Source organism: Canis lupus, chromosome 1 (genome assembly GCF_003254725.2).
Source record: "Canis lupus dingo isolate Sandy chromosome 1, ASM325472v2, whole genome shotgun sequence".
Lineage (NCBI taxonomy): Eukaryota > Metazoa > Chordata > Mammalia > Carnivora > Canidae > Canis > Canis lupus.
Genome location: NC_064243.1, coordinates 100,963,284 through 100,991,142, shown reverse-complemented (window position 1 = coordinate 100,991,142; position 27,859 = coordinate 100,963,284). Strand labels below are relative to the sequence as shown.

The 27,859-nt window shown below is 43.0% G+C and overlaps 1 protein-coding gene and 2 long non-coding RNA genes across 4 annotated transcripts in view; 2 read left to right on the top strand and 1 right to left on the bottom strand.

The window, feature by feature from the left end:
- Positions 1–15,288, top strand: part of LOC112644918 (zinc finger protein 543) — a 32,866-nt gene extending 17,578 nt beyond the window's left edge. Inside the window, 8 exon segments of the mRNA XM_049095514.1 lie at positions 530–616; positions 619–828; positions 831–1,202; positions 1,205–1,293; positions 1,295–1,655; positions 1,658–2,024; positions 2,026–2,369; positions 2,372–15,288. Coding sequence (XP_048951471.1) covers positions 530–616; positions 619–828; positions 831–1,202; positions 1,205–1,293; positions 1,295–1,655; positions 1,658–2,024; positions 2,026–2,369; positions 2,372–2,547 — 2,006 coding nt within the window. The 3' untranslated portion in view covers positions 2,548–15,288.
- A 1,917-nt stretch (positions 15,289–17,205) lies between these two features.
- LOC112644935 (uncharacterized) lies at positions 17,206–21,814 on the top strand. The gene is made up of 4 exons (XR_007404128.1): positions 17,206–17,660; positions 18,442–18,568; positions 19,606–19,727; positions 20,601–21,814. It is a non-coding gene; the product is annotated as an uncharacterized LOC112644935 (long non-coding RNA).
- The window catches only part of LOC118351490 (uncharacterized), a 16,075-nt gene continuing 9,925 nt past the window's right edge, over positions 21,710–27,859 (bottom strand). For both annotated transcript variants that reach the window (XR_004806978.2, XR_007404200.1), the window contains exon 3: positions 21,710–25,417. This is a non-coding gene — a long non-coding RNA (uncharacterized LOC118351490). The remainder of the gene's footprint in view (positions 25,418–27,859) is intronic.

Below are 27,859 nucleotides of genomic sequence, written 5' to 3'. Positions count from 1 at the left end.
TGTGAGAACACCAATCCCAAGTCGGGGCCACACTCTTACCAGTCCCATCCTCTTGCATTGTAGGTTCCTTGAGTCTTGGAAGACTCTGCCTTTGTTCATTCTGTTAACTAAGGCTGAAATGGCTTTCTTGTTTTATCTTTACAGCAACTTCTTGTACTCCCTCTCTGGGAACCCTCCTTGATTTCTTCCTGGCTGCTGTGCAGGCTGTATCAGGTGCCCCTTCACTGGCCTCTTATAGCATCTGGAGATGTTCTTGCTTTGAGCAAACCCAACACATGCAGTGTCATTACCCTGTGTATTTGTCCCTAGTTGCCAGTATGTCCCTCACCTCTCCTCTCACTCTGGTTTCCCCTCAAAGGTTTCAAGAATTCAAGATCCAAAAAGAAATTTCAAACTGGATTTCAGAGATTTGAAAACATGGCAGGCATGGAGCCACTGTTTTCATCTTCTTATTTCTACTGAAATGGAAATTTTACTTTTCTGTGTTGCCATCTGTAATAAGCCCTGCTGTACCTTGTGTTCCTTTCAGGTTATGGTACAAAACCCCAGACCACAGAGTTTTCTCATTCTCACCTTGCCTTGTCTGAGGAAGTCTCCCCACAGGATCAACTGACTCAGCAAACTCTGGGGGATAGCTGAGGCAAGGCAAGAATCAGGATAGGCTATCAGAAGTGCTGGAAGGCCAGTTGAAACCAGGGATAGACCCCCAAACGGAGAAGCTCCCTGGGAACATGAAGCCTGAACATGATGGTTTAGGGACAGATGATGGTCTACACTCAAGGACTGTGCAGGATCTGATCCCCCCAGAACACGTTCTGCACAAATGTGACCGCAAGGATGACTGAAAGATCTCTTCATTCATGAACGGAAATGTCCCTATAAGTGTAAGGAATTTGGGAAAGTGTCTACGAAGAATTGCTTTCTAGTTCAACATAAGCAGATGCCCACTGGAGTAAGGCCCTATGAATGCACTGAATGTGGAAAAACTTTCAGCAAGAGCACACACATTCTCCAGCACCACATCATTCACACGGGGGAGAGGCCCTACGAGTGCAAGGAGTGTGGAAAGGCCTTCAACTGCATGTCACGCCTTACACAACACCAACGGATTCACACTGGAGAGAAGCCTTATAAGTGCAGTGAATGTAGAAAGGCCTTCACCCACTGCTCCAATTTAGTCTTGCATAACAGAAGCCACACTGGAGAAAACCCTTTGTGTGCAAAGAATGTAGGAAAGCCTTCTGTGATACGACAAGTTTCCTTCGACACTACATCATCCATACGGGAGAGAAGCCCTTTTGAGTGCCTGTAGTGTGGGAAGGCCTTCAACTGTAGGTCACACCTCACCTGGCACCAGCAGGTTCACAATGGAGTGAGGCCCCTTGAATGTAATGAATATGGGAACGCCTTTTGCGACAGCATGGACCTCATTCAGCACTACAGCATCCACACAGGAGAGAAGCCATTCAAGTGCCTTGAATGTGGGAAGGCCTTCTACTGCCAGTCACACCTCAGGCATCACCAGTGGAGTCACACTGGGGAGAAGCCCTATATATGCAGTGAGTATGGAAAGGCCTTTACCCACTGCTCTACTTTCATCTTGCATAAAAGGGCCCACACTGGAGAAAAACCCTGTGAATGCAAAGAGTGTGGGAAACTTTTAGCAATTGATCAGATCTCATCTGGCACTTTAGCATCCACACTGAGGAGAAGCTCTATGAGTGCATGGAGTGTTGTAAGGCCTTCAATCGCCAGTCATACCTCACAAGACACCAGTGGATCCATAGTGGTGAGAAGCCCTATGAACGCATGGAGTGTGGCAAAGCCTTTTGCCAGAGAGCAAACCTCATTCGACATGCCATTATCCACACTGGGGAGAAGCCTTGTGTGTGCAATGAGTGTGGAAAGGCCTTTACCTACTGCTACACTTTCATCTTGCATAAAAGGGCTCACATTGGAGAAAAACCTTTTGAGTGCAAAGAGTGTGGGAAAGCCTTTAGCATGAGGAAAGACCTCATTCGACATCAGCATTTATGCTGGAGAGAAGCCCTATGAGTGCATGGAGTGTGGGGAGGCCTTCAGTCGCCACTCAAGGCACCAGCAGATTCACAGTGGAAAGAAGCCCTACGAATGCATGGAGTGTGGGAAATCCTTCTGCTGGCGCACAAGCCTCAGCTGACACTCCATTATCCACACTGGAGAGAAGCCCTATGAGTGCAGTGCGTGTGGAAAAGCCTTCAGTTGCAGCTCCTCCCTCCCTCAGCATTAGAGGATTCATACCGGGAGAAACTCTGTTAGCACAACGGAAGTAGGAAGAACCTTCACAAATGGGCAGTCCTTAGTCACTCCCTGATAGCTTCTATTGGGGAAAGATTCTTGAATGTAACTACTGAGGAAACTTCTTACTCAGAATCTGATCATTCATATCAAAGAGAAATTCCTCGATTTCCTTCCGGACAAAAAATCCTTCTGTTGCAAGATATCATTTGTCATCTAAGGAGTCATACTGGAAATCTACCCCAGTCTAGAGCCTTATTCTACATCTGAAAATTTATCCAGGAGTGTGATCCAGTCATTCTTATGCACTTCGCATAACCATCAGCCACATCTTTCTCCTCAGTGTACACTGAAAAACTATCTCAGGGATATTTAAACAGAGGAGGAGAAGACATAAAAGAGAAAGAAATGTAAGCATGGTTTTTTTTCAGACTTCTGTGACAAGCCTATAGCAGTTTGTTGTTCCTTATCTTATTTGACGGGAGAGAGTGTTGTTTCAGAGATGAGAGAGCTTTGTCCACTTTATCTTACATATATTTTCACTGCTGTCCATTGCCAGGACAGTTGAACATTTAGGATGTGTCTGAAAACATTTATTTTAAGTCTTTGTTCTGTGGCATCATCTCTACCCTTGAGTAGCATGAGTCTTAACAAGAAATATGAAGGCTTCACTTATGAAATACTGTTATATTTCAGGAGATACAATGGGCCCATGTACCACACTCTTAAACCTGATTTTTTATTTTTTTTTATTATTTTTTTTTTAATAATTTTTTTAAATTTATTTATGATAGGCACACAGTGAGAGAGAGAGAGGCAGAGACACACACAGGCAGACGGAGAAGCAGGCTCCATGCACCGGGAGCCCGATGTGGGATTCGATCCCGGGTCTCCAGGATCGTGCCCTGGGCCAAAGACAGGCGCCAAACCGCTGCGCCACCCAGGGATCCCAAACCTGATTTTTTAAAATAAAATATTTTTTCATGTGTATTTAACTACCTACCACTTATATACTTGCTCTTAATCTACTTGTTTTTTCTGTGTAATGAGGATGGCAGTGTAGCTGTGTGAACTTCCCAGATGAATATGAATTCTTCCTTCTGATTGCAATTCCTAAGCTTCTCTAATCCTCCTTAGAGAGGCTTCTCCCAAGTCCATGTCAGTTGTCTTCTAGGGGTTGAATGAGAGCCTAAATAAAATAAAGCACATAGCTAAATTAAGCTAAAAAAAAAAAAAAGATAAACTCAGAAAAAGCACAGAGAAGGAATCTCATTTTTAATCTTGCGAAAGATTGCATGAAGATTCACTAATGAGGAAATTGACTAGAAATTTAACGATGAAATGGGCATGTGCACATTGCAGGTATCTGTGAGTTTCACAGTTGTTACCATGGCCTTAGTCCTAGTATAACAACTGACTAGTACCCTTTATCAGGGTCTTTTGGAATTCCTTCCTTGGTATTTTTTTGAGCTACCCATGATAGTATTACCTCACATTAAGAAATATGCTGTGAAGAAAGATGTTAAAATAATCATGCATTCACTTTGAACCCTCCTCAGGGCCTTTTAAATCACCACATGTGTACTTTTGTATTGCCATTGTAGGCCAAGCCACTTTTGTTACATTGATTCATGGCATTATGGTGAAACAGTCTCTTATTCCTTTTCATGTCATGTGTAAGAAGTCTTTTTTTTTTTTTAAATTATTTATTCATGAGAAACCCAGAGAGAGAGAGAGAGAGGCAGAGACACAGGCAGAGGGAGAAGCAGGCTCCATACAGGGAGCCTGACATGGGACTTGATCCCAGAACTCCAGGATCACACCCTGGGCCCAAGGCAGGCGCCAAACCGCTGAGCTACCCAGGGGTCCCCCTCTTGCTGGTATTTTAATGAACATACATTAGTCTATGGATCATTTTGGTGATAATTGGGCATCTTTATTATGTTGATTCTTTCAGTCCATGAACATGGTATGTCTCTTCATTTATTTAGATCCTTTTTTATTGTGTCAGTATTTTATAATTTTCCACTTGTAGATCTGGATCATATTTTGTTAGTTTTTTTCTAGGCACTTTTTTTTAGAGTCGTTATACATCACATTGAGGGTGTTTTGTTTTGTTTTGTTTTTTACAATTTTATTTATTTATTCATGAGACAGAGAGAAAGAGGCAGAGACATAAGCAGAGGGAGAAGCAGGCTCCATGCAGGGAGCCCAATGTGGGACTCGGGACTCGATCCCAGTACTCTAGGATCATGCCCTGAGCCAAAGGCAGGTGCTCAACCGCTGAGCCACCCAGGCATCCCTCATATTGAGTTTTTAATGTCAGTTTGCACATGATCACTACTGTTAACAGAGAAATATGATTAGTTTGCTATGTTGCCCTTATTTTCTTCAACCTTGCTGAAATCACTTATTCTAGCAGACTTTTTTGTGGATTCCTGAAGATTTTCTTCTTAAACAATAATGTTATCAGCAAATACCTTTAGCCTTCTTCCTAATCTGTATCTCTTTCATTCCCTTTCCCTGTATTTATTGTACAAGCTAGAACTTGCAGTGCAATGTTGAATACAAGTGGCAAAAGAGGACATACTTGCTTTGTTAATAACGTCAAGGAGAAAGCATTCCTTGTTGACCATTAAATACAATGATAACTGTGGGTTATTTTGTTTTACTTTTTTAAAAAACTTAACTCCAGGGATCCCTGGGTGGCGCAGCGGTTTAGCGCCTGCCTTTGGCCCAGGGTGCGATCCTGGAGACCCGGGATCGAGTCTCATGTCGGGCTCCCGGTGCATGGAGCCTGCTTCTCCCTCTGCCTTTGTCTCTGCCTCTCATCTCTCTCTGTGTGACTATCATAAATTAAAAAAAAAAATTAACTCCAGTATAGTTAACATGCTACATTATATTAGTTTCAGGTATACAATATAGTGAGTCAGCAGTTCCGTATATTACTCTTTGTTCATCAAGATTAGTGTACTCTTAATCTCCTTCACCTAATTCACCCATTCCCGCTCCCCCCATCACCTCCCTTCTGATAACCATCTATTTCTTATTTATAGTTAGTCTGTTTTTTGGTTTGTCTCTCTCTTTATATAGATATTCTTTATCTAGTGGAAAGTCACCCTCTTAATTTGCTAGGAGCTTTCATTTTGAATGGATGTTGAATTTTGCCAAATGCTTTTTCTATTTTGGTTGATGTGATTTTTCTTCTGTAGCCTGTTAATATGATGGATTCCTTTGGCTAGATTTGAATGTTGAACTGGCCTTGCCTTCCTGCAATAAACTGTACCAGGTCATGGAATATTATTAATATATCAATAGTCTATTTATGATATCTAGTTGAAGAATTTTGGGCCTAAAATCATGAGCATATTGGTGTATAGTTTAATTTCTTTGTATTGGTATTGATGTCTGACCACTTCTTGCTTCCCAGAATGAACTAGAAAGTGTTCCTCTTTTCTTTCTTCCTTTCTTTTCTTCTTCCTCTTTCTCCTCCTCCTACTCCTCCTCTTCTTCTTTCTCCTCCTCCGCCGCCTTCTTCTTCTTCTTCTTCCTCTTCCTCTTCTTCCTCTTCTTCTTCCTTTTCTCCCTTCTTCCTTCTTCTTTTTTTCCTGGATTAGATTTTGTAGAACTGGTGTTATTTCTTATTTAAATATTTGATAGAATTCTCCAGTGAAATCATCTGGGCCTGGAGATTCCTCTTTGGGATATTTTTAATCATATATTGAATCAGCCTAATTGGTATAGGACTATTAAGAGTATCTACTTTATATTGATAGAATGCCCTTCTAGAGAAGTTGTTCCATTTCATCTAAGCTTCTAATTAAATTGTGAAAGTCTTTGAAGTATGCCTTTATTATTCTTTTCATGATAGGAATATCTGTGCTTATATCTCCTGTTTTATTCTTTATATTGGAAATGCTTTTTATTTTTTATTAATCTTAGATTTTTATCAATTTTGTTGACTGTTTCAAAGAACTAGCTTTTTATGTCATTGATTTCCTTTATTTCTATTCTCAATTTCTTCTCTCTCTAGTTTTATTTAGCACTCTGTAGTTTCTTGAGATGTAGATTAGATTATTAACTTGAGTTTTTCTTTTCTAGTGTAAGAAGCATTTGGTTCTATGAATTTCTCTTTCAGCACTGTTGAAGTTCCATCCTGCAAACTTTCATTTGTTTTGAATTCACTTTCATTCAGTTAAAAAAAATTCTTGATTCCATTTGAGACTCCCTCTCTGATCCATGGGTTATTTAGAAGTGTGCACCTTCTAAGTGTTTTGGAATATTTTTTATTTTTCTGTTATTTTCAGTTTCATTTGTGTTCTTAGTACATGCTCTGTGTGATTTCAAAATGTTTACATATGTTGAGGCTTGTTTTATGATCTGCAAACAAATGAACCATAAACAACATCCTTATAGAATGTTCCACGGGTGCTTGAAAAAGATTTATATTCTGTTGTTGAGTGGAGTGTTCGATAAATGTGAGATTCTGCTGGTAGTGTACAGATTTTCTGTATCCTTGCTGATTTTGTGCCTAGTGTTTCTATCAATCACTGAACAAGGACTGTCAAAATCCTCAACTAGAATTGTGTAATTGTCTATTTCTTTCTGTTCTATTACCTTTTGTGCTTTGTGTGTTTGAATGTTTTCTTGTTTGGTGCATATGCATTTATGATTGCTATATCTTTTTAGTGCATTGACTTTTATCATTATGTAACTAATATTCCTCTTTGTGCCTGTTAATTTTCATGGCTCTGAAATATACTTTATTTAATATTTATATAGCCACTGCTGGATTCTTTATTACTAAATGGTTTATCTTTGTCCATCTCTCATTTTAACCTATGTGTATTGTTATATTTGAGGTAAATTATTTGTGGGTAGTATATAGAGGGGTCCTGCTTTTTTCCCCTCACACTCTGACAGTGTGTCTTTTAATTGATATATTAGACCATTTATATTTGAAGTAGTTATTGATATGTTAGGAATAGATAATGTTATTTTTCTTCTTTGATTTTTAATTTTTTCACTGTTTCTTGTTCTTGTTTTTCTGTTTTGTTTTTTGTGGGAGTGAGGAAAGGGGGTTTCCTTGCCTTCTTTTCAGTCTTTGGACATTTTTTATAATTCAGTTTTGATTCACGTATAGGGTTGGGGGTATATTTTTTTCCTTTTTCTTTTTAAGTTGCTGTTGTAGGTATTAAAATATGCACGTGCAATTATCACAATCTCCTGTCAATAGTATTTTAGCAATTTAAGTGCAGTGTAGAAACCTTACTTCTATTAGGTTCCTTTACACACTCACTATTCTTTTAATACAATTGGCTTGGGTGTTTACCCTTCATATGTTGAGGACCATATCGAATGATGTGGTTTTTGTTTCAATTGTCAGACATTTTTAAAAGCTTATGAGAAGAAGGGTAGTCAATTTACCTCTGTTTAAAAAGAGGCACTGGGGAAGTGAGAAGTATCTTGCACCAGTGATGGGGGGAATGCCGTGACCTCCAGTGACCCCGGGGGCAGGAAGCGCTTCGGGGTCGTGGGAGTCCCCAAGTCTTCTGTACATCCCGGTTTTGCCGTCTCTCAGACACTGTCCTTCAGAAAGTTCACACATACGCGTATTCTGTTGAAATCTTGAAGCTTTAAAAAACGTACTTTCCTCCCGGGCTTCCGATCCTTGTGCTCTTTGCCATCACTCCCCACCAGAAGCAGCTTCTGTTGAAATCCCCTGATCCAGGCGTTCTCTGTGCGCCCCAGGAGCAGAGGCGAGTTCGGAGTCACCGTCACCGCTCTTCTCCAGCTGGTCAGGGCTTCTTCCTGTCTTTTGGCTCTCGCGCCTTCCCTCCATTCTTTCACACCGGAGAGAACTCTAGAATTAATGGTCTTAGGTGGTGAGTGAGGGCAGATTGTGAGCCGTTCTTACCACCTTGATGGGGGCTTTTTGGTTTTGTTCTGACAAGGTTTCTCTCCACTCAAGTCCCACACCAGTGTGTGGCTTGGGGGACTGTGAGGGTTTGGAGGGGGTTTTTAAGCTTCCCTTGAGAGAACAAATGATAATGGGGAGAACCTAACCAGGGCCTGGTTTCTGCTGCAACACAGTAGCTTCACGTGCCTGCTTTTATGTGCACCTTTGTACTGTCCGCCCAGGAGCCAGCGTCCTGAGGGGTGAACCCCCCCCCCTTGTTGGCAAGCCCCCCTGCCATCGGTCCTGCCGTGTGGCGAGCGGGGTGGGAGTCTGCAGCAGAGCTAAGGAATCTTTTACCCCATGGACAAAAAAGACTTACCAAGTGGAGGGACTTTAAATAATTGGCTTAGATTGGCCGGTAGCCAGGAAGTGGCTTTTAGAGAGATACCCAAGGCTGAAAGGATTTGGTTGGTTGTTTTTTTTTATTTTATTTTATTTTTTTTTTGGTTTTTGAACCATTGAAAAGGTAGATTTTGCCCTCTTCAGGTCTATTTCCAAATGGTTGTATTAAAAAAAAAAAGTTTTTCTTTCCCACTCCCCACCTGTCCCCCTGTTGCCACAGAAGCAGGGGCCCTGTCCCGCTCCCTAATACGTATAAAATTTGTACAAAATATCTTCTATGAAAATGATTTGTAATCTGTAGACTTAATACCTGGGAGATGTCTTGAGATATAAAATCCCATCCTTTGGGTTGTGGGGTTTTTGTTTTCTCCAAATAAATCTGATCTTTAAAGTTTACCTTAATGCTGAAAAAAAAAATTTACCTCTGTTTCTTAACCTTTTCCATTGAAATTTCAAGCCTTTTTGCTATCGTTTCCTTTCTGTTGGAGAACTTCCTGTAGCCATCCTTTCAGGGTAGGTCTCCTTGTGACGATGTTCTTTGTTTTCATAGGAGAATGGCTTTATTTCCTCATCCTTGAAGGAAATTTTGATGCAATATAGGGTTCATGGTTGGCAGTTCTCTCTTAATACTTGAAAAGGGCTATGTCACTTCCTTTAGGCCTTGTGATTTCAAGTGAGAAATCTGCCATTCAAACCATTGTTCCCCTACAGATAAGATGTTATTTCCCTCCATCTGCTTTTAAAATATATGTTTGGGGCAGCCCAGGTGGCTTGGCAGTTTGGTGCCGCCTTCAGCTCAGGGCCTGATCCTGCACACCCACGATCGAGTCCTGCATCGGGCTCCCTACATGGAGCCTGCTTCTCCCTTTGCCTGTGTCTCTGCCTCTCTCTCTGTCTCTCATGAATAAATAAATAAAATCTTTAAAAAAATATATATGTTTGTCTTTAGTTTCTAGAAACGTTATTATTCTGTGGCCTGATTTAGAATTTTTTTGTTTATCCTATTTGGAGTTTGTTTAGGTTCTTGAAACTGCAGGTGTACGCCTTTAGTCAGTTTGGAGAAATTTTCAACCTTTATTTCTTCCAGTATTATTTTTAGATCGACCTTCTTTCTCTTTCTGTTCTGAGACTTCAGTAACATGAATGTTAGATCTTTAATTGTCCCCTGGGTCCCAATGACTGTTCTTTTTAAAGTTTTTTTTTTTTCCCCAGTCTGTTTTATATCTGTTTAGATTGAGTAGTTTCTATCACAGAGGGGCCAGGGAGTGGAGTGCCAACTACCTAACTACTTTCATTGCTTCTGGATGTGGTTGGAAGATTAGCTCCTCCCCTGATCCTTTGTGACACTCTCCTGAAGTGAAAGCAGAATTCTGCCTTGGATATCCTCCTGCGTTAGTACCACGTGAGGGTGGGCATTTAGCTCTCCTACCTGTACAAAGGGAAGGAGCATGTGGGCTTTTTTATGAGGTTCCCCAAACAAGGGGCAAAAGGGGGAGGTGATATTGAAAGTGGGCAACAATCAAACATCGAAAGTGGAATCAGACTCTTGTCCCTTTGGTTGGCTGGTTGAATCGGAAGAACCCAGGTCTTGGTTATAGATGAGCACCTTGCTGTTTGTGGGGTAGGCTGCAAATGAACTGCTGATGCATCACATCTCCCCTAGAGTGGCCCTGAAGGACACTAGTGTGGAGAAATCCTCTCTGTGGCCAGATCTTGGACCAGTACAATTGGGCATCGTTTTTGTTTTAGGAGAGGTGGCCTGATGTAAGGATATATGTGTACTTTTGTGGCAAATAACTTGTCCAGTTGTTCAGAAGCACTAAAGAATCAAAATTGGCAGATCAGTGATAAGTTTGTGTGGAACAGGAGCATGTGGTTAGTAGAGGAAGTGCAAAGTGAATGGCTATGTGTGTCACCCATCAGTGCCTACAGGTACCCATCATGGAGGAGAAGGGAAGGGGAGCAGAGTAGTTGAGGTTAGCCAGGCTCAGTCTTCAGTCTTCCCTGTCTTTGCACTCGAGAGCTATAGATAATATTAGCTACGGTGGCAGAAATGGAGGTTTTAGGTGAGCCCCACAGCATGGCATCCCTCTCTCCCCAGTTGAAGTAGCCACTTCACTTACTGAAAGTCTAACAGGCCAGTTGCGAAGACCAACACTAAGATCATGATCCAGTACATTATTTTAAAGGAGACCAAACTGCCACTGGGTAGCAGATTGTTTTGTTTTAAGATTTTATTCATGAGAGACAGAGAGGCAGAGACACAGGCAGAGGGAGAAGCAGGCCCCATGCAGGGAGCCCAATGTGGGACTCGATCCTTGGACCCCAGGATCATGCCCCAAGCCAAAGGCAGATGCCCAACTGCTGAGCCACCCAGGCGTCCCAGTGGCAGTTTGTTTATATCAGATCTGTTCCCTTCTGGAGGGGGAAATGATCCATCCTTATTGGGATTGATACTATTTCTGGATATGGTATTAACTTCCCTGCCAACAGGGCCTCTGCAGGCACTATTAGAACAGAGTGTATTGACTATTTGATCTGCCAGCACTAGTTGGCCATTACACTGAAGATGCCATCATAGTATAGACACAAATGGATTGAGGTCTTGCAAAGGAGTTTCTCTAGCCAGCGCTGTTGATATCCTACACTCTGTATATCCACTTTCCCACAAGTCTTATTGGAGGATCCCCAGCAAGGTGGAGCCAGACTTGCCCATCTCAAACTTCCCCACCTGCCTGTTGTCATTTCTGTGCATCCTAAGTTCATTTCTCAGATAAATGCCCCAGGCCCCAGGATTTATCTCACAATTTTCTGCTATAAAGTATCTGAAGAAGTTCTGTTTTCACATTTTCTTTACATCCCCAGCTGCCGCTAGTTCTCTTTTTCCCACTCTCACTTGTAGATATTACTTCATGTTCCTTTGAAAGCTCCCCCTTTGGCCCCATGTTGTGGAACTTGCCATACGTGGCCCTAAATCAAGAGTATTCATAAGCCCTTTTCTGAGCTGATTCAGGTTATGGGGGATTTCTGAAGAAAACTGGATCCCCACCTCCACCACCCCATAAACCTGTGCCTACCCTTCATTTCCAAGTATATTCGTATTTTTCATCATCATTTTAGCCTTCCCTCTGGGTTCTAATTTTTATACTTACAGCTTAAACATACCTGCCTTTATCATCATGTTTTCTGATCCATTTTCTTTTTTTTAATAATAAATTTATTTTTTATTGTGTTCAGTTTACCAACATACAGAATAACACCCAGTTCTCATCCCGTCAAGTGCCCCCCTCAGTGCCCGTCACCCATTCACCCCCACCCCCCGCCCTCCTCCCCTTCCACCACCCCTAGTTCGTTTCCCAGTGTTAGGAGTCTTTATGTTCTGTCTCCCTTTCTGATATTTCCCACACATTTTTTCTCCCTTCCACTATTATTTATATTCCCCAAATGAATGAGAACATATAATGTTTGTCCTTTTCCGATTGACTTACTTCACTCAGCATAATACCCTCCAGTTCCATCCACATTGAAGCAAATGGTGGGTATTTGTCGTTTCTAATGGCTGAGTAATATTCCATTGTATACATAAACCACATCTTCTTTATCCATTCATCTTTCGATGGACACCGAGGCTCCTTCCATGGTTTGGCTATTGTGGACATTGCTGCTATAAACATTGGGGTGCAGGTGTCCCGGCGTTTCATTGCATCTCTTTAAGCAGCACTTCTCTACACAGATGAAATCCTAGATGTTCATAAAATAAACTAAATATATGGAGAATTCAGTTACTCAGAGGAACAGTATTTTCTGACTTTGTTGTCACCATTTCTGGAACTCCACTGCTCCTCACTGATTAACGGAACTTCATGAAGTTTGATGTGTTACTCTTCCAAAATCACAGCAACCCCAGTGTACATTTCCTCATGAGTTGTGTACTACCTGCCTGCTGTGGCTCTCTACAGCTTTTGCCTTGTGATATTAATACTTTCAGCCTATAAAATGACTGATATGCCAGATATTCTCTTAAGTCTTTCAAAGTTTTCACCTAGTTTAAAATATTCAAAATTTGTATTGCTTTCTTGCATATTTTCTTTACATTCCTTCCTTGTTCTTTTGGACAAGTCTAGGGAATTATCTAAATTGCATCAAATTATCTTAAACTTTAATTAAATATTCCTTATTTATTTAAAAAATGTATTGAAGCAAAAAATGTATTGAATAATTTCCATTTAGTAATCTCACTTTTAAGAATATGTCTTTATTTGGGGGCACCTGGGTACCTGGGTGGCTGGCTCAGCCTCGGCTCAGGTCATGATCCCAGGGTCCAGGGATCAAGCCCCACATCAGGCTCGCCACAGGGAGCCTGCTTCTCCCTTTGCCTATGTCTCTGCCTCTGTGTGTCTCATGAATAAAGAAATAAAAATATTTTTAAAAAATAATGTCTATTAATTTTGAAATATATGTACACAATTTTGTGGCCACAATCACCATCAAACTGTGAAGTATTTGGGGTACCTGGGTGATTCAGTTGGTGAAGCATCTACCTTCAGCCCAGATTATGATCCCAGGGTCCTGGGGTCAGACTCCCTGCTCCATGGGGAGTCTGCTTCTCTCTCTCTCCCTCTGCCCCACACCTCTGTTCATACTCTTCCTCTCTCAAATAAATAAATAAATAAATAAATAAATAAATAAATAAATAAATAAGTAAGTAAGTAAGTAAGTAAGTAAGTAAGTAAAGTAAGTAAAGTAAGTAAAGTAAGTAAGTAAGTAAGTAAGTAAGTAAAGTAAGTTGTGGGATGCCCGGCTGGCTCAGCGGTTTAGCGCCACCTTCAGCCCAGGGCCTGATCTTGGAGACCCAGGATTGAGTCCCACATCAGGCTCCCTGCATGGAGCCTGCTTCTCCCTCTGCCTGTGTCTCTGCCTGTGTGTGTGTCTCTCATGAATAAATAAATAAGTAAAATCTTAAAAAAAAAAAAAAAGATGTGAAATATTTGCATCCCTCCAAAATGTTCCTTTGTGGCATCAAATTCCTCTCCCAAGCCCCAGACTTAGGAACCACTGACTTATTCTTTTAGAATGTCAAATAAATAGAATCATTTAATGTGTGGTCTTTTTTTTTCAGGTATTTTGCATAATGATTTTGAGATTTGGTCATGTTGTTCTTTGTCTCTTCTTTTTATATAAAGCCAAGAAATATTTTGTTTTCTGTGTGTGCTCCAATTTGTTCATTCATTAACCAGTTCATGGACAGCATTTCCAAGTTTTTGGCTACTGTCCATAAAACTGCCCTGAATATTTCAGCAGATTATAGGAGACATTTTCACTTATCTTGTGTAAATATGTAGGAGGAGATTGCTGTGTCCTGTAGCATGTGTCTACTTACCTATGTAAGAAACTACCAAATTGTTTTCTAAAAGGGCTGTACCAGTTTTCACTCTCACCAATAATGCCTGGGAGTTCTGGTTGCTATGCATCCTCATCAGTGCTTTGTATTGTCAGTCTTTTTAATTCTAGCAATTCTAGCAGGTGTATAATTATTGTTATACTTTTAAGTGGCATTGCCAGAGTGACTAATGATATTGAGCATATGACATATGATATTCATATGTTCATTGGTCATTCAAGATCTTTGGTTACTTGATCAAATCCTTTGCCCATATACAATTCTTTTCCTAACATGATTTGTAAGGATTTGTTCAGTTAACATCCTGGATGCTAGTCCTTTATCAGATGTGTATTTTGCAAATAGTTTCTCTCAATCAGTGGTTTATCTCTTTACTATTTTAGTAGTGTCTTTTGAAGAAAAGATGTTTTTAATCTTGATGTAATCCAAAGTTCAGTTTTTAAGAAGATTTTATTTATTTGAGAGACAGATAGCAAGAGAGAGTAGAGTAGGAGAGGGGCAGAGAGAGAAACAGACTCCTCGCTGATCAGGAAGTGTGACATGGGGTTCAATCCTAGGACCCTAGGCTCATGACCTGAGCCAGAGGTAGATGTTTAAGCCACTGAGCCACCCAGGTTCGCCCAAAATTCATTTTTTCTTTTATGTGTTCTTTCTGTGTACTCTCTAATTGCAGCTTGTCCAACCCAAGATTGCATAGCTTTGAATTATGCTTTCTTCTAGATATTTTGTGGTTTTAGTAATTACATTAAGGTCTAGACCCATTTTTGATTAATATTTATATATGGTCTGAAGTAAAGATTTGGTATTACTTCTAAACATTTTATAACCAAGCGAATCACTTTGGGGGGCATACCAACATACATATACACAAAAGTTTATAATAATTTCATAGTAACCAAGAACTGGAAATAATTCAGATGACAGTCATCTATGAGGTGCTTAATTTCTACCATTCATTCAGTGGAATGAAACATACTTCCTGCTCTTTCTTGAAAACTACTATTTTGTATTTTGTGGTGTATAGAAATCTATGTGGACAATTATTTTCTAGCACCTTCACTGTGTCATTCCACATGTTCCAGACCCACCATATACTGGATATGAATGGAAGCAATTTACTTTGTGCTGATAGTCTCCTGGTGTTAAGGAACAGTATTTGAACCTGAGGCAAACAACACATTGAAGAGATTGTAACGGTGGATGGCCTCAGTAACTAGATAGGGTTTTGGGTTGTTGGAATAATAATTTAAAAAAAGTGACAATGTAGAATGCAAAGGAGAAATAATAAAATATACATCTGGTGACCATACTGATGGATTGTGACATAAGGTGGCTAGATGCTTACTAATCCCATTTTCTCTGTCTGGACACCTGGGCAGACAGCATGTCTCAGCTGTCTTATTTTATTTATCACATGAATGAGCTGATGAATGGTCATTCATCAACTGGTCAAATGGTCAACTGAATATAGGCAGAAGTGATGGTGAAATTGTGCCTTAATTGTTCTCACATTTGTGCACAATTTTGGGGATGTCCTCAGTGGTTCTAGATTTCACACCTCCCCCAAGACTTAGTATTCCTTTGGGGGCTGCCAAGTTCAGGTGATGGGCTGATGGTGACAGTGTTTTGATAAGAACAGGGCATGATGATCTAAAACCTCTGAGCTTCATGATCACATATCTGTATCTGTGCCTACCGGCTGTAAGCATCAGAAGGGCAGGACCATGAGTGGAGATGAAGGTCCTGGTTACTGTGATGTAGATGACAGGTCATGTCACAAACTTGAGACAGCTCTACTCTGCACTTAGCCCTGACAGCAGCTATTCATAATGCTTCCAAGATCTGAATCTTGTGGCCATGCATGTGTTGGGCATCGTGCCTCCCTGTAGTTTAAGAAACTCTCCTATTACACTGTTAAAGAAATAACTAAATAACCCAAATACTTCAAACCTGTGCTTTTAGGTGAAATCTTAATTATTTATTTTTAAAGATTTTATTTATTCATGAGAGACACACAGAGAGAAGCAGAGACATAGGCAGAGGATGAGGCAGGCTCCATGCAGGAAGCCAGATGTGGGACTCAATCTGGGACTACCGGATCATGCCCTGAGCCAAAGGCAGATGCTCAACCACTAAGCCACCCAGGCATCCCTAGGTGAAATTTTTTTTTAATTTTTATTTATTTATTTATTTATGATAGTCACAGAGAGAGAGAGAGAGGCAGAGACACAGGCAGAGGGAGAAGCAGGCTCCATGCACCGGGAGCCCGATGTGGGATTCGATCCCAGGTCTCCAGGATCGCCGCGCCCTGGGCCAAAGGCAGGCGCCAAACCGCTGCGCCACCCAGGGATCCCTAGGTGAAATTTTTAATCAATACCTGTGAGGCTACTTTCTGGTCAAGGAGTCATCATTACTCAGCCATCAAAAAGGATGAATACCTACCATTTACCTTGATGTGGATAGAACTGGAGGGTATTATGCTGAGTGAAGTAAGTCAATCAGAGAAAGACAATTATCAAATAGTTTCACTCACATGTGGAATATAAGAAATAGTGAAAGGGAGCATAAGGGAGGGAGGGGAAACTGGAAAAATCAGAGGAAGACAAACCATGAGACACTCAATTCTGGCAAACAAACTAAGGGTTCAGAAGGGGAGGGGGTTGGGGGATGGGGTAACTGGGTGACATAGGAGGACACATAATGAGATGAGCACTGGGTGTAATATGTTGGCAAAATGAATTTAGATAACATTTTTTAAAAAGAAGTCACTGTATTTTGTTTTGATAAATAATGCCCAAGTCTCCTGCAGAGGCAACCCTGACTTCGCCTCCCCCAGCACATCATGTTAATGCTAACAGCAGTGCTAATACTGGTTACTTACTGAGAAGTAACCACTTAGCTCCCGTTCTAGTCACAGTAGAGCCCTGGTTTCCAGACCTGGGAGCAGCGGCAGGATTCCTTACAACACGCTGAGCTCCCCTCCGCAGTTCCCGGTTCACCGGGTGGGGGCGAGCCGCAGAGGTCCCCAGGTCCCCAGGTCCCGCGACGCCTAGCTTCTGAGGGTGAAGCCTCGGCTCTCACCCACAGGACTGGGACTCTAGTTCCCGGCGCGATCCGGCTGACCTTGGCCGTTCCCATGGAGACGGGAACTGACGCAAGTGCTTGGGCGCCGGCGCGCGTACATTACACTACCCAGAAGGGGGTGCTATGAGCTTCCGCCCGATAGACGCGCAGCAGACCGCCCGGGAGGGGCGTTTCCTGCGGGGCGGGACTACCGGCCTCACCGCAGGAGCACATCCCTGGGTGAGCCGCGGCTGGTTGGGCGGGGAACACGTGGAGTGGAGTTCCCGGGCCGCTCTGGCCGCGCGGGGCGGGAGAGTGACGTGACGGGGACCGCCTCCGTGCCCTGGGCGAGCCGTGACACCCTGGCGTCGGCCCCATCTCCTCGAGACTCTGCTCGGCTGTGGGACGGGCGCCACCCGTACCTTCTCCCGGGTCCGCGAAGGCGGCTGTCTGGGTCTTGTGGGCACCGTACACCATCTTCTAGAGAGGTTCGGAGCGGGGCAGGAAGCCGCAGGCGACCCTCGGCACCCATTCTGGTCGCCCGCCTCTCGGGGCCCATTCAGCCCACCCAAACCCCTAGCTGTGGCAGGGGCGGCAGCACGGATGAATCCGGCGCAGGTGAGTGGAGGGTCAGCCAGCATTCCCCACCCCCACTCTTCCGCCCACCGTCCCACCAGGATGGTCACCGTCCTCTTTATGGTCGGTGGTGGTGGTGGGACTGTGCTATCTCCCCTTTTATCCGTCGTGGAGTCCCTGGGGGAAGTGACTTCTGCCCCAGGATCAGATACTATATGAGTATGTTCCCGTTGGGGGCGACCCTGGAATAACACTCGGAAGAGTGAGCCAGTCACGGGCACAGGCACGTGCCAACACTTGGAGGTGAGATTGAGTTGGTAGTCACCAGGGTCTCCTTTGCGTCTTATGGAGCAGCCCGGACGCTCGGCCTCCTCAAAGTTTGGAGCTGAGGATAGAAGTGGCTTGACACAGATCCACTCACTCTCCTTCCCCTGGCTACAGAGTAGCGACTGTGGAAGTGAGGGAGGAGGTAGGGAGACTCGGGAGGAATGTGAACTGAGAGGTTTAAGGTCCTAGTACTGGAGCACACAAACCACAAGTTTGGTTGTGTCTGGGAGGCATGGACACCAGGAGAACTGGCCAACCGGAGAGTGGTGCCCTCATGGCCGACCCATAGCTTTCACAGTATCTATCTGCCCACTTGCCTGGCTCTGGGCTGCACTTATCCATCAGAGAGACATGAGGAGAGAGCAGGCACTAGTGGTGCCAAGGCCTGATGTCTCTGAGCTGGGGGCTGGGAGGAGAGGGACCAGAGGTGGTTGTGTGAGTGGATAGACTGGGGATTCCTGTTGCCTGTGGCCTCAACTTTCCCCCATCATGATAGGGCTGTGTAACCTTTGAGGATGTGTTCGTGTACTTCTCCCGGGAAGAGTGGGAGCTCCTTGAGGAAGCTCAGAGACTCCTGTACCGTGATGTGATGCTGGAGAACTTTGCACTCGTGTCCTCACTGGGTAAGGCCCTGCTTTAGTTATCTGTTGCTACATGGCAAATTATCCCAAAGCTCAGTGGGATGAAGATAAGCACTTATTATCTTACAGTTTGTATGGGTCAAGAATCAGGCATATCTTATTTGGGTACCTCTAGTTCAAGGTCTTTCATAATCTTGCTGGCAAGCTGTTCAAGTTTGCTGTCTCATCTGAAGGCTCAACTGGAGATAAGTCCCCTTTCAAGGTTATGCACATGAACAGGAAGCTGTTGGGCTAACTAGTCATTTTCTTGCTAGCTTTTGGCCAGAGCCCTCCCTCAGTCTCTTGCCATGTTGTCTTCTCCATAAGCAGATTGCATCAAGGCAGCTGATCTTCACAAGATTGAGCAAGAGACAGCATCCAACACAGAGGCTGACATTTTTGTAATTTATTCTCAGAAGTGACATCCGATCATTTTTGCCATATTCTGCTCATTAAAAAGGAGTGCTTAGGTTTAGCCCACATTCAGCTGGCAGGACTTACCAAGGACATGGATACCAGGGGATAGGTTTGACTCCTAATTTCCTAGGCTGAGTTTTGTTCTTCCCTTTTCTCCCAAAGGGCTGCTCATTGTCTGACAGTACTGTCATGGAATGACTCCTTTCCTTAGCTTCCTGGAGTAGGTGGTATGGGTCCCTGGGCTGGGCAGGGGGCACTGGCTCCTCTTCTACAGCAGCCCCAACCTCTCCTATCCCAAAGCTTTAAAATGAAGGATTTGGGGGTCAGGAGTCTTGCAGTCTGCCCAACAGATCCCAGAGGCCTGGCCACACCTTGACTGGGTGACTCTCCAAAACCCTGGTCTCTGCCCACATTCTTACCTCTTCTTCTAATTGACATTTCCTGGGGCCTGACTGTTACAGGAATTGCAGACACTGAGGTGACCATTACTTGTGAAGAACAGCAAGCTGTTCTTACAAGACCCTTTTCCAAGATTCTTTTTTAAATATTTAATTTCCTCCTCTGTGGAGGGTTGCCCAGGGTTGCCTGCTGCCAGCCACTCAGCAGCTCTACTTTCCCCTTAGGACTCGCTGTTTCCAGGTCCCATGTAGTTACCCAAATGGAGCCCGAGGGGAGCCCAGGGTGCCTGAGAAGGTAGACACAGCTCCAACTCCAGCAAAGAAGACCTGAAGGAGACTGGGCCCTGGTGAGTAGAAGCCATGGGATTGGTCACATCAGGGCTGGCTTCACATTATACCAGCAACCCATGCTGTATCTCCTAGTGTTATGCTATCAGTACCGGTAGCTGACCTCATCCCACTTTTCCTTCCCCATCTGGATGCTTTACCCACTGTCATTTCTACTGTGATCTCAGTTGCCTGTTAGTCCTCCCCACCCCTTCTCATCTCTGCATCTTTCCTTCTCTTGGTACTCTGCGGCATTGGGTTTCATTTAACATGTCGTGAGTTGTACTCACATCCTTTGATTTTCCTTGAAAGAAAAGTATTCCATTCCAGCCAGATTTTTCTGGCCCTGGACAGACCCTTTTTGCACAGGATGCACCTATCAGGGCAGCCCGGGTGGCTCAGCAGTTTAGTGCTGCTTTCAGCCCAGGGCCTGATCCTGGAGACCCAGGTGACTGGGCTGGGCTCCCTGCATGGAGCCTGGTTCTCCCTCTGCCTCTGCCTCTGCCTCTGCCTCTGCCTCTGCCCCCCCCCCCTCTGTCTCTGTGTGTGTGTCTCATGAATAAATAAATAAAATCTTAAAAAAAAAAAAAAAAGGATGCATCTATCTCAAAGGACAAGGCCTTTGCTGGGAGACCACTGGCAGAGGAGTGATTGGAGACCCCACCTCTTCTTATACTGTACTCCATCCTCATCCCCTCTCCCTCTGAGGTCTCCTTCATTCTCTGACCTTTAGAGCCCTGCAGTGTGCAGCTGCTCTTCCTCATCCTGATTCTAGCTCCCATGTTGTGCCAGCAGTCCCATGGATCCATTCTTGGTTGCATGAGACATGCATTTGTGAGGGCATGCCACTTGCCTCCAATTAAACATGCACTTCAGCATTTATCTTCCTTCAGGTTGTTGGCATGGAGTGAAGGATGAGGCCACACCTTCGGAGCAGGCTGTTTCTATGAGGGTCACAGATGAGAACTCCCATTGCAGGTCTTTCCACCTAAAAGGCTCATCCCTGTGACATGTGTGACCCAGTCTGGAAAGACATCTTTGCACCTGGTTGAGCCACAGGGGACACCATCTGAGCAGCACCCAAACACCAATAACATGTGAACCACTGTAGGAGAGACTTCTGGTGTAGTCTAAACCTTGACCAGATGCAGAAGCAGCAGAGTGGAGAAAATGTCTTCAGAAGGGAAAGGAGCCCGGCCTGATTTGTGAAAATATACAGATCTCATGTGTGGGGAAAGCCTTTACTTGCAGGGAGGATGGGAAGAACTTTATGGTCAGCTCTGGATTTGTGCAGTGCCAGGCCTCTCGCATTGGGGAGAAAGCACACAGGGGCCCTGAGTGTAGGGAGTCCTTTCATGGATCACATTTTCTTTAGGCGTGAAAGCACAGCCTGAGGCCATAAAGCCTTCCACTTGTTGGAGCAGCCTCCCCCCAGGGTTGATTGACTCAGCGCATCTCAAGGGACTCTTGGTTGTGGGGACCTGGGGAACGACAAGGGCCATTGGAGATGCACTTGAGTCTGGGATACTTTCCCACAAGGAAAGTGTCCCCAGGAAGGTGAGCTTTTAGCATGGTGGTGTGGGGACAGCTAATCTGCATTTGAGGCTTTCACAGGAGCAAGTCTCAGGGAGGAGGTTGCTCTCCATGAACCACTTACACAGACCACAGAAAGGTTCCAGGGTCTATGCAAAGAATTTCTACAAGTGGAAGGTTTAACAAACGGCATTGGTTGTTCAACATAAGCAGATCATGCTGAAGGGGAAGCCTTTCTTGGGAGGTTAGGCCTAGGTCAACACATGAGGATTTACGAGGAGTGCTTCCAAGTGTGGGAAGGCCTTCAGCTGCAGGTTAGAGCTCATGCAACACTAGCAGATTCACACTGGGAGAAGCCTTATGAATGCAAGGAATGAGGAAACGTCTGGGACGGCTATGCTTTTGTCCAAAATAATTCCACCACCCTAGAGAAAGTCTCTTTAAGTACAAAGTATGTGGGTAAGCCTTTTGTGACAGCTGTTTTCTCACACATCTCTTAAGGGTTTTCCCAGGAGAGAAGGCCTGAGTGCAGTGATGTGGGAAGGACTTCATTCACCATTTTTATTTCTGATATTAATAGGATCCATACTGGAGGAAAACCCTTTGAGTGTAAAGATCAGAGAGCCTTTTGTGACTGCTCTTCCCTAACTCTACGAGGAGTAACAGTGGGAGAAACCGTGTGGATACAGTGAGTGTGGACACACTTTCAGGCTTTATTCATCCCTCACCCACCACCTAAGTATTCATACTGTGGAGAAATTCTGTGAGTATAAGGGATGTGGGAAAGCATATTGCAAGTGGACTTACCTCAGTCAATACCAGAGAACTCATATTGGGGAGAATGCAACTCCTGAGGAAAATGTTTGCCAGAGGAAGCATCTTGCTCGGCGTCTGAGAAATTATACCAAAGAGAAACCCTGTAAATGATATTGTTGTGAGAAAATCTTCTGAAACAGATCCTCACTTACTGTCTCCTAAAAGATCCTATTGGAAGTTGACTCAGCTAGGACCTTACTCTACAAATGAACTTAAAAAGAAGAGAAAAATAGTAGTTAATTGTGCAGTTAACAAAACCTTCAGCTACGGCTCAGTCTCAGTATGTGCTGAAAAGCAATCATGGAATTTTTTAAAAATGAGAAAAGGCCTAAGGGAGGAGGAGAGAAAGAAGTAGATTTGACAGAAAAAGGAATACATTCTTGGTTTCTTTCAGGTTTCCCTGACAAACCCATGACAATTTATTTTCAGTTGTTTCTGTTTGGGATGGCAGGTGGGAGCAGTGTTTGAGAGGTGAAGGGACGGCATCCCTTCACGAGACTTACTATACACTGCTGTTCTGTGCCAGGAGAGCTGGACACCTGACAGCAGCTCTGCAGGTATTTGTCAAAATCCTTCTTTGTTGAAAAACACTGACTCGCCATTAGAGGTCGTAAGTCTTTGTGATAAATGTGAAGTCTTGATTTATGAAGCATTTAAAACTTAAAAGAAATTAGACCACTAAAAATATTGTTGCCTAAAATTATTTTATATCTAAGAAGCTAAGGACAGATATATGAATGGGTATATTTTTTGCACCGTTTAAGACTATCTAAGGTTTCAGTCACTTATGCACTTCTTTATTGAGATATAATTAACACATAATAACATCATGTGAGTTTAAGGTGTACGACATTGATTTTACGAATCTATGTTGCAGTGATTGCCACTGTAGCATTAACTAAACACCTGTATCCTAGTAGTATCCTGTATTCTGTGCTCCTAGTTCGTGATATAGTTTTGTTCCTCATAATATCTGTACTGTGTATTGGATCTTCAGGACTTATTTATCTACTAGTTGCAAGTATGTACCCTTAAACAACATCCCCCCACCCAAGCCTTTGGTAGCCATCATTCTCTCTATTTGAGTTCAGTTTTTTTGTTTTTCTCTTAAGAGTCCACATATAAAAATATGTAGTATTTGTCTTTCTCTGTTTAACTTATCTCAGCATAATGTCCTTAAGGGCATTCTGTATTACCACAAATAACAGCATTTCCTTTTTCCTCATGACTGAATGATATTCCATTGTGTATATACCACATCTTCTTTATCCTTTGGTGGACACTTAAGTTGTTACCATATCTTGTCTCTTGTGTACAAAGCTACAATAAACATGGGAGTGCAGATATTTCTGAGATCCTGTTTTCATTTCCTTTGGATATGTATATACCCAGAAGTGGGATTGTTGGACCATATGGTGGTTCTATTTTTAATTTTTTGAAGAACTTCCATACTGCTCTCCAATATGACTAGACCAGTTTATAGTCCCACCAACAGTGCACAAATGTTCCGTTTTCTCCACATCCTCACCAATACTTATTTCTTATCTTTTTGATAAGAGCTATTCTGACAGATATGAGGTGATATCTCACTGTGGTTTTGATTTGCATTTCCCTGATAATGAGTAATACTGAGCGCTTTTCCATTTGTTGGCCATTTGAATGTCTTTGGAAAGATGTCTGTATTTGTACTCTGTAGTTTAATCAGGTTGGATTTTTTTCTTGTCATTGAGTTGTATGAGTTCTTTATAAAATTTGGGATATTAACCCCATATCTGATAATGTGGTTTGCAGATATTCTCTCCTATTCCATAGGTTGTCTTTTTATTTTTTAAAATTATTTCTTTTGCAATGCAGAAGCTTTTAAGTTTGATGTAGTCCCACTTGTTGATTTTTTCTTTTGTTTGTGTCTTTGGTCTTATATCCAAAAAATCATTGCCAAAACCACTGTCTTGGAGCTTCCCTTGTTTTCTTTGAGGAGTTTTATAGCATCAGGTCTATATTTAAGTCTTTGATCCATGCCAAGTTAATTTTTTGAGTGGTATAAGATAGGGGTCTGATTTCATTTCTCTGCATGGGGTTATCTAGTTTTCCAACACTATTTGTTGGAGAGACTCTTCTCCATTTGATGTCCTTGGATCTCATCAAATACGAGCTAATTGCATATGTGGGGTTTTAATTCCAGCTCTTTATTCTGTTCCATTGGTCTGTGTCTATTTTTCATGCCAGTACGATACTGTTTTGGTTACTATAGCTTTGTATAGTCAAAGTATAGTATACTATAGCTTTGTATACTATAGTATAGTCAAAATCAGGCAATCTGGTGCTACCTGTTCTTTCTCATGGTTGCTTTGGCTATTAGGGGTCTTGTGGTTCCATACACATTTTAAGGTTGTTTCTTCTATTCCTGAAAAGTGCCATTGGAATTTTGATAGGGATTGTGTTGAATCTGTATATTGCTTTGCATAGCATGGATATTTTAACAGTAGTAGTTCTCCTCCAATCTATGAACACAAGGTATCCTTCTGTTTGTGTCATATTTCCCCCAACAGAATCTTATATTTTTCTTTGTACAGATCTTTTCACTTCCTTGGTTAAATTCATTCCTAGGGGGATCCCTGGGTGGCGCAGCGGTTTGGCGCCTGCCTTTGGCCCAGGGCGCGATCCTGGAGACCTGGGATCAAATCCCACGTCGGGCTCCCGGTGCATGGAGCCTGCTTCTCCCTCTGCCTGAGTCTCTGCCTCTCTCTCTCTCTCTCTCTCTGTGTGACTATCATAAATAAATAAAAATTTAAAAAAAAATTCATTCCTAGGTATTATGTTGTTTTTTATGCTATTTTGAATGAGATAGTTGTATTTTTTTCCCCAGATGTTTCATTGTTAGTGTATAGAAATGCAATTGATTGGTGTGTGTAGACTTCATATCCTACAACTTTACTGAATTCACTGATTAGCTCCAACAGCTCTTAGTTGAGTCTTTTGGATTTTCAATTTATAAGAATATATCATCTGCAAATAATGACAGTTTTACTTCTTTCTTTTTAATTTGGATACCTTTTAATTTCTTTGTCTTGCCTAATTGCTCCAGCTAGGACATCTAGGACTATGTGGAGTAAGAATGGAAGAGAAGCCTTCAATTTCAAAAAAAAAAAAAAAAAAAGCCTTTTTTCATGTCATTTTAAACATCCAGCCTGCTCACTTTTCCTTGATCCAGATCTGCATTTTTCTTTATTTTCTCTGAGCCATCATAGTGATCATGTAGCCGTGCAGTCTTCCCAGGTGGGTCTTAAAACTTCCCTCTGATTGGGTTTTTCACTTTTTTAAATATCTTGAGGATCTTCTCCAACTCCACCTCAGTAGTTTTCTAGGGGTCAAATTAGGGCCAAAACAAACAGTAAAACACATTCAAGGTAAATTCATGATAAACTCTGAAAAAACAAACATGGATAAAGAAGCCCATCCTTTAGTCTTAGGAGAATGTGTGAAGTATTGTTATAAAGAAAAGTGATTGGGGGGTGCCTGGGTGGCTCAATGGTTGAGCATCTGGCTTTGGCTCAGGTCGTGATCCCGGGGTCATGGGATCGGTTCCCACATCAGGCTCCCTGCAGGGAGCTTGCTTCTCCCTCTGCCTATGTCTCTGCCTCTCTCATGAATAAATAAATAAAATCTTAAGAAAAAAAAAAAAAAGAAAGAAAAGTGGAATTTACCTGTGGGTGAAGAGGTATACGTAACATGTACAGGTACATGTACTTTCCCATTTTCCCCTGTGGACTTAACTTCCTTTGTGTTCTCATCAGGCAGGGCATTTGGGAATATTCGCCTTCCTTTGGGACTGTCTTTGAGGACAAATGTTGAACTATATGAGGTGTTCCCTCATGATTGTTCCCTCATGATAAAGAAAATTGCATTATTTTTAATATAAATATAATCATTCTCACTTTGAGCCTCCTCAAAACCTCATCAATGACCTTAGGCACAGTTCTGCATCACAGTTGTGGGCTGAACCCCTTCTGTGGTGCCTTACCACATTTCATCATTCATGTGCTTCCCCATGAGTTAGTCATCACAATAGTTAACAATCTTTCAATGACAGCATGTATAGTTTTCTGTTACTTGGGAAAAAAAGTTGCGTTTCTCTGTCCTCTCTCGGGGGAGCTTGTCTATGCAGTGACCGTAGCTCTGTCACTGAGCTCCTAGGTATGTAAGGGTTGAAGAAACACTCCAGGGTGTTTCCCCACCCGGGAGCTCTTTGGTACAAGGCACATTCTGAAGCCTGGGCCTTTGTCCCAAAGCAGTTGTGACATGCTGTCCAGTGGATCACGACCGAGGTTTGTACTCTCACCTTTTTCTCACCATCAGACCTTTGCTTATGTGTTCAGTCAGAGAGCTCCCTGTGGCAAGAATGAGACAACGTGCATCCATCGTTGCACACCATGGGGGGTTAGGACACGGGGATGACTGAGTCATTGGTCCCGCCCTAGAGCTCACATGGGACATATATTAAACCGGTGAAACAAAGGATTTCTTGCACTGACATCAATCTGTCTGGGAACCCTGGCAGTATAAGCGGATTTTAATGGTGATGTGAGGACAACTGTGGAGCACCAGAGCGGCATAGCTGTTAAGAGCTTGAAATTGCAATTGGTTGGGATTCCAGCCTGTCTGCACCATGCCCATCCCCAGCCACATGATGTTGGTCCTGTCACTGGTCCCTAGAGTTCCTTGTTCTTGTAGAAAATGGGAAGATGAGCATTGAGGTAAAGCACACAAAGCAAAGCAGACCCTGAAAGGATGCAGGACACTCAGGCAGGGTTGGAGCTAGAGAACATCTGCCAATTAACAGCGCATGTCAAGATGCAGGACTGATGAGTGGGAACCAGAGGAGGGCCACTGTGGCTAAGGTGGGAAGTGGGGAGTAGGACAGGGCAACATCAGGAATTGTGGTTTGTACTTACTTGTGAGATTTCTATTAGATATCTAAGAGGAGGTATTGATATCTAGTTGGGTATGCAAGCCTGGAGTTCAGAGAAGCGTTTGGGTCTATGGGTACTTGGTGCCAGTGCCACCTGGCACCAGAAATGCACCTGACACCTGTAGTGGAACAGAGTGAGGTGTATTGGTACACTGCAGTATAGGATATCGCACTCATGGAAATGTGCAACCCTCAGGAAGAGGGTATTAGGATGTCTTCCAGGCTTTGGGTTTGTGCTCAGTGATTTGTAAGAGGGTTTAAGAAATTGGAGATTTGGTCTGAATTGGATGTTGTTGGGAAGTGGGGTTGATCTATGATTGGATATCCTGAAATATTTTATCTACAAAGCAGGGGCTGGAAGTGGCACCACAGCATCAGCTGGTAGATGATGTAGCTGTCACTGAGTCACCCAGGAGAGGTAGATACCTGGTCATTTCCATTGTTTGCACAGAGTTCTTGTTTTGTCTGTGCTCTGATATGATGATGGGATGGTTTTGTCTCTGTCTCAGTTTGTCATGGTCACTGAATGCCCTGGACTGAGGTTAGTGTTCTGTAAACTTGCTATGTTCAACAGGAGAATCCCAGGGTTTGGAGCTGAGTGCCAGACCAGCTACTAATGCCATGACCTAGCCCCCAATATCCTCCTGACCTTCTCTTTCCCTTTCCAATCATGTCCCCTCCTGTGCCAAATTTCCACCTGTAATACAGATAGAAATTAGCCCTACACAGAGTTCTGGGAAGAGGAAACATCATACACAAAGCTCTGAGTGGGTAAGCATCCTGTGCATTGAAGAAAATGGAAGTTCAGTGTGGGGAGATTTGAGGCCAGGGCCT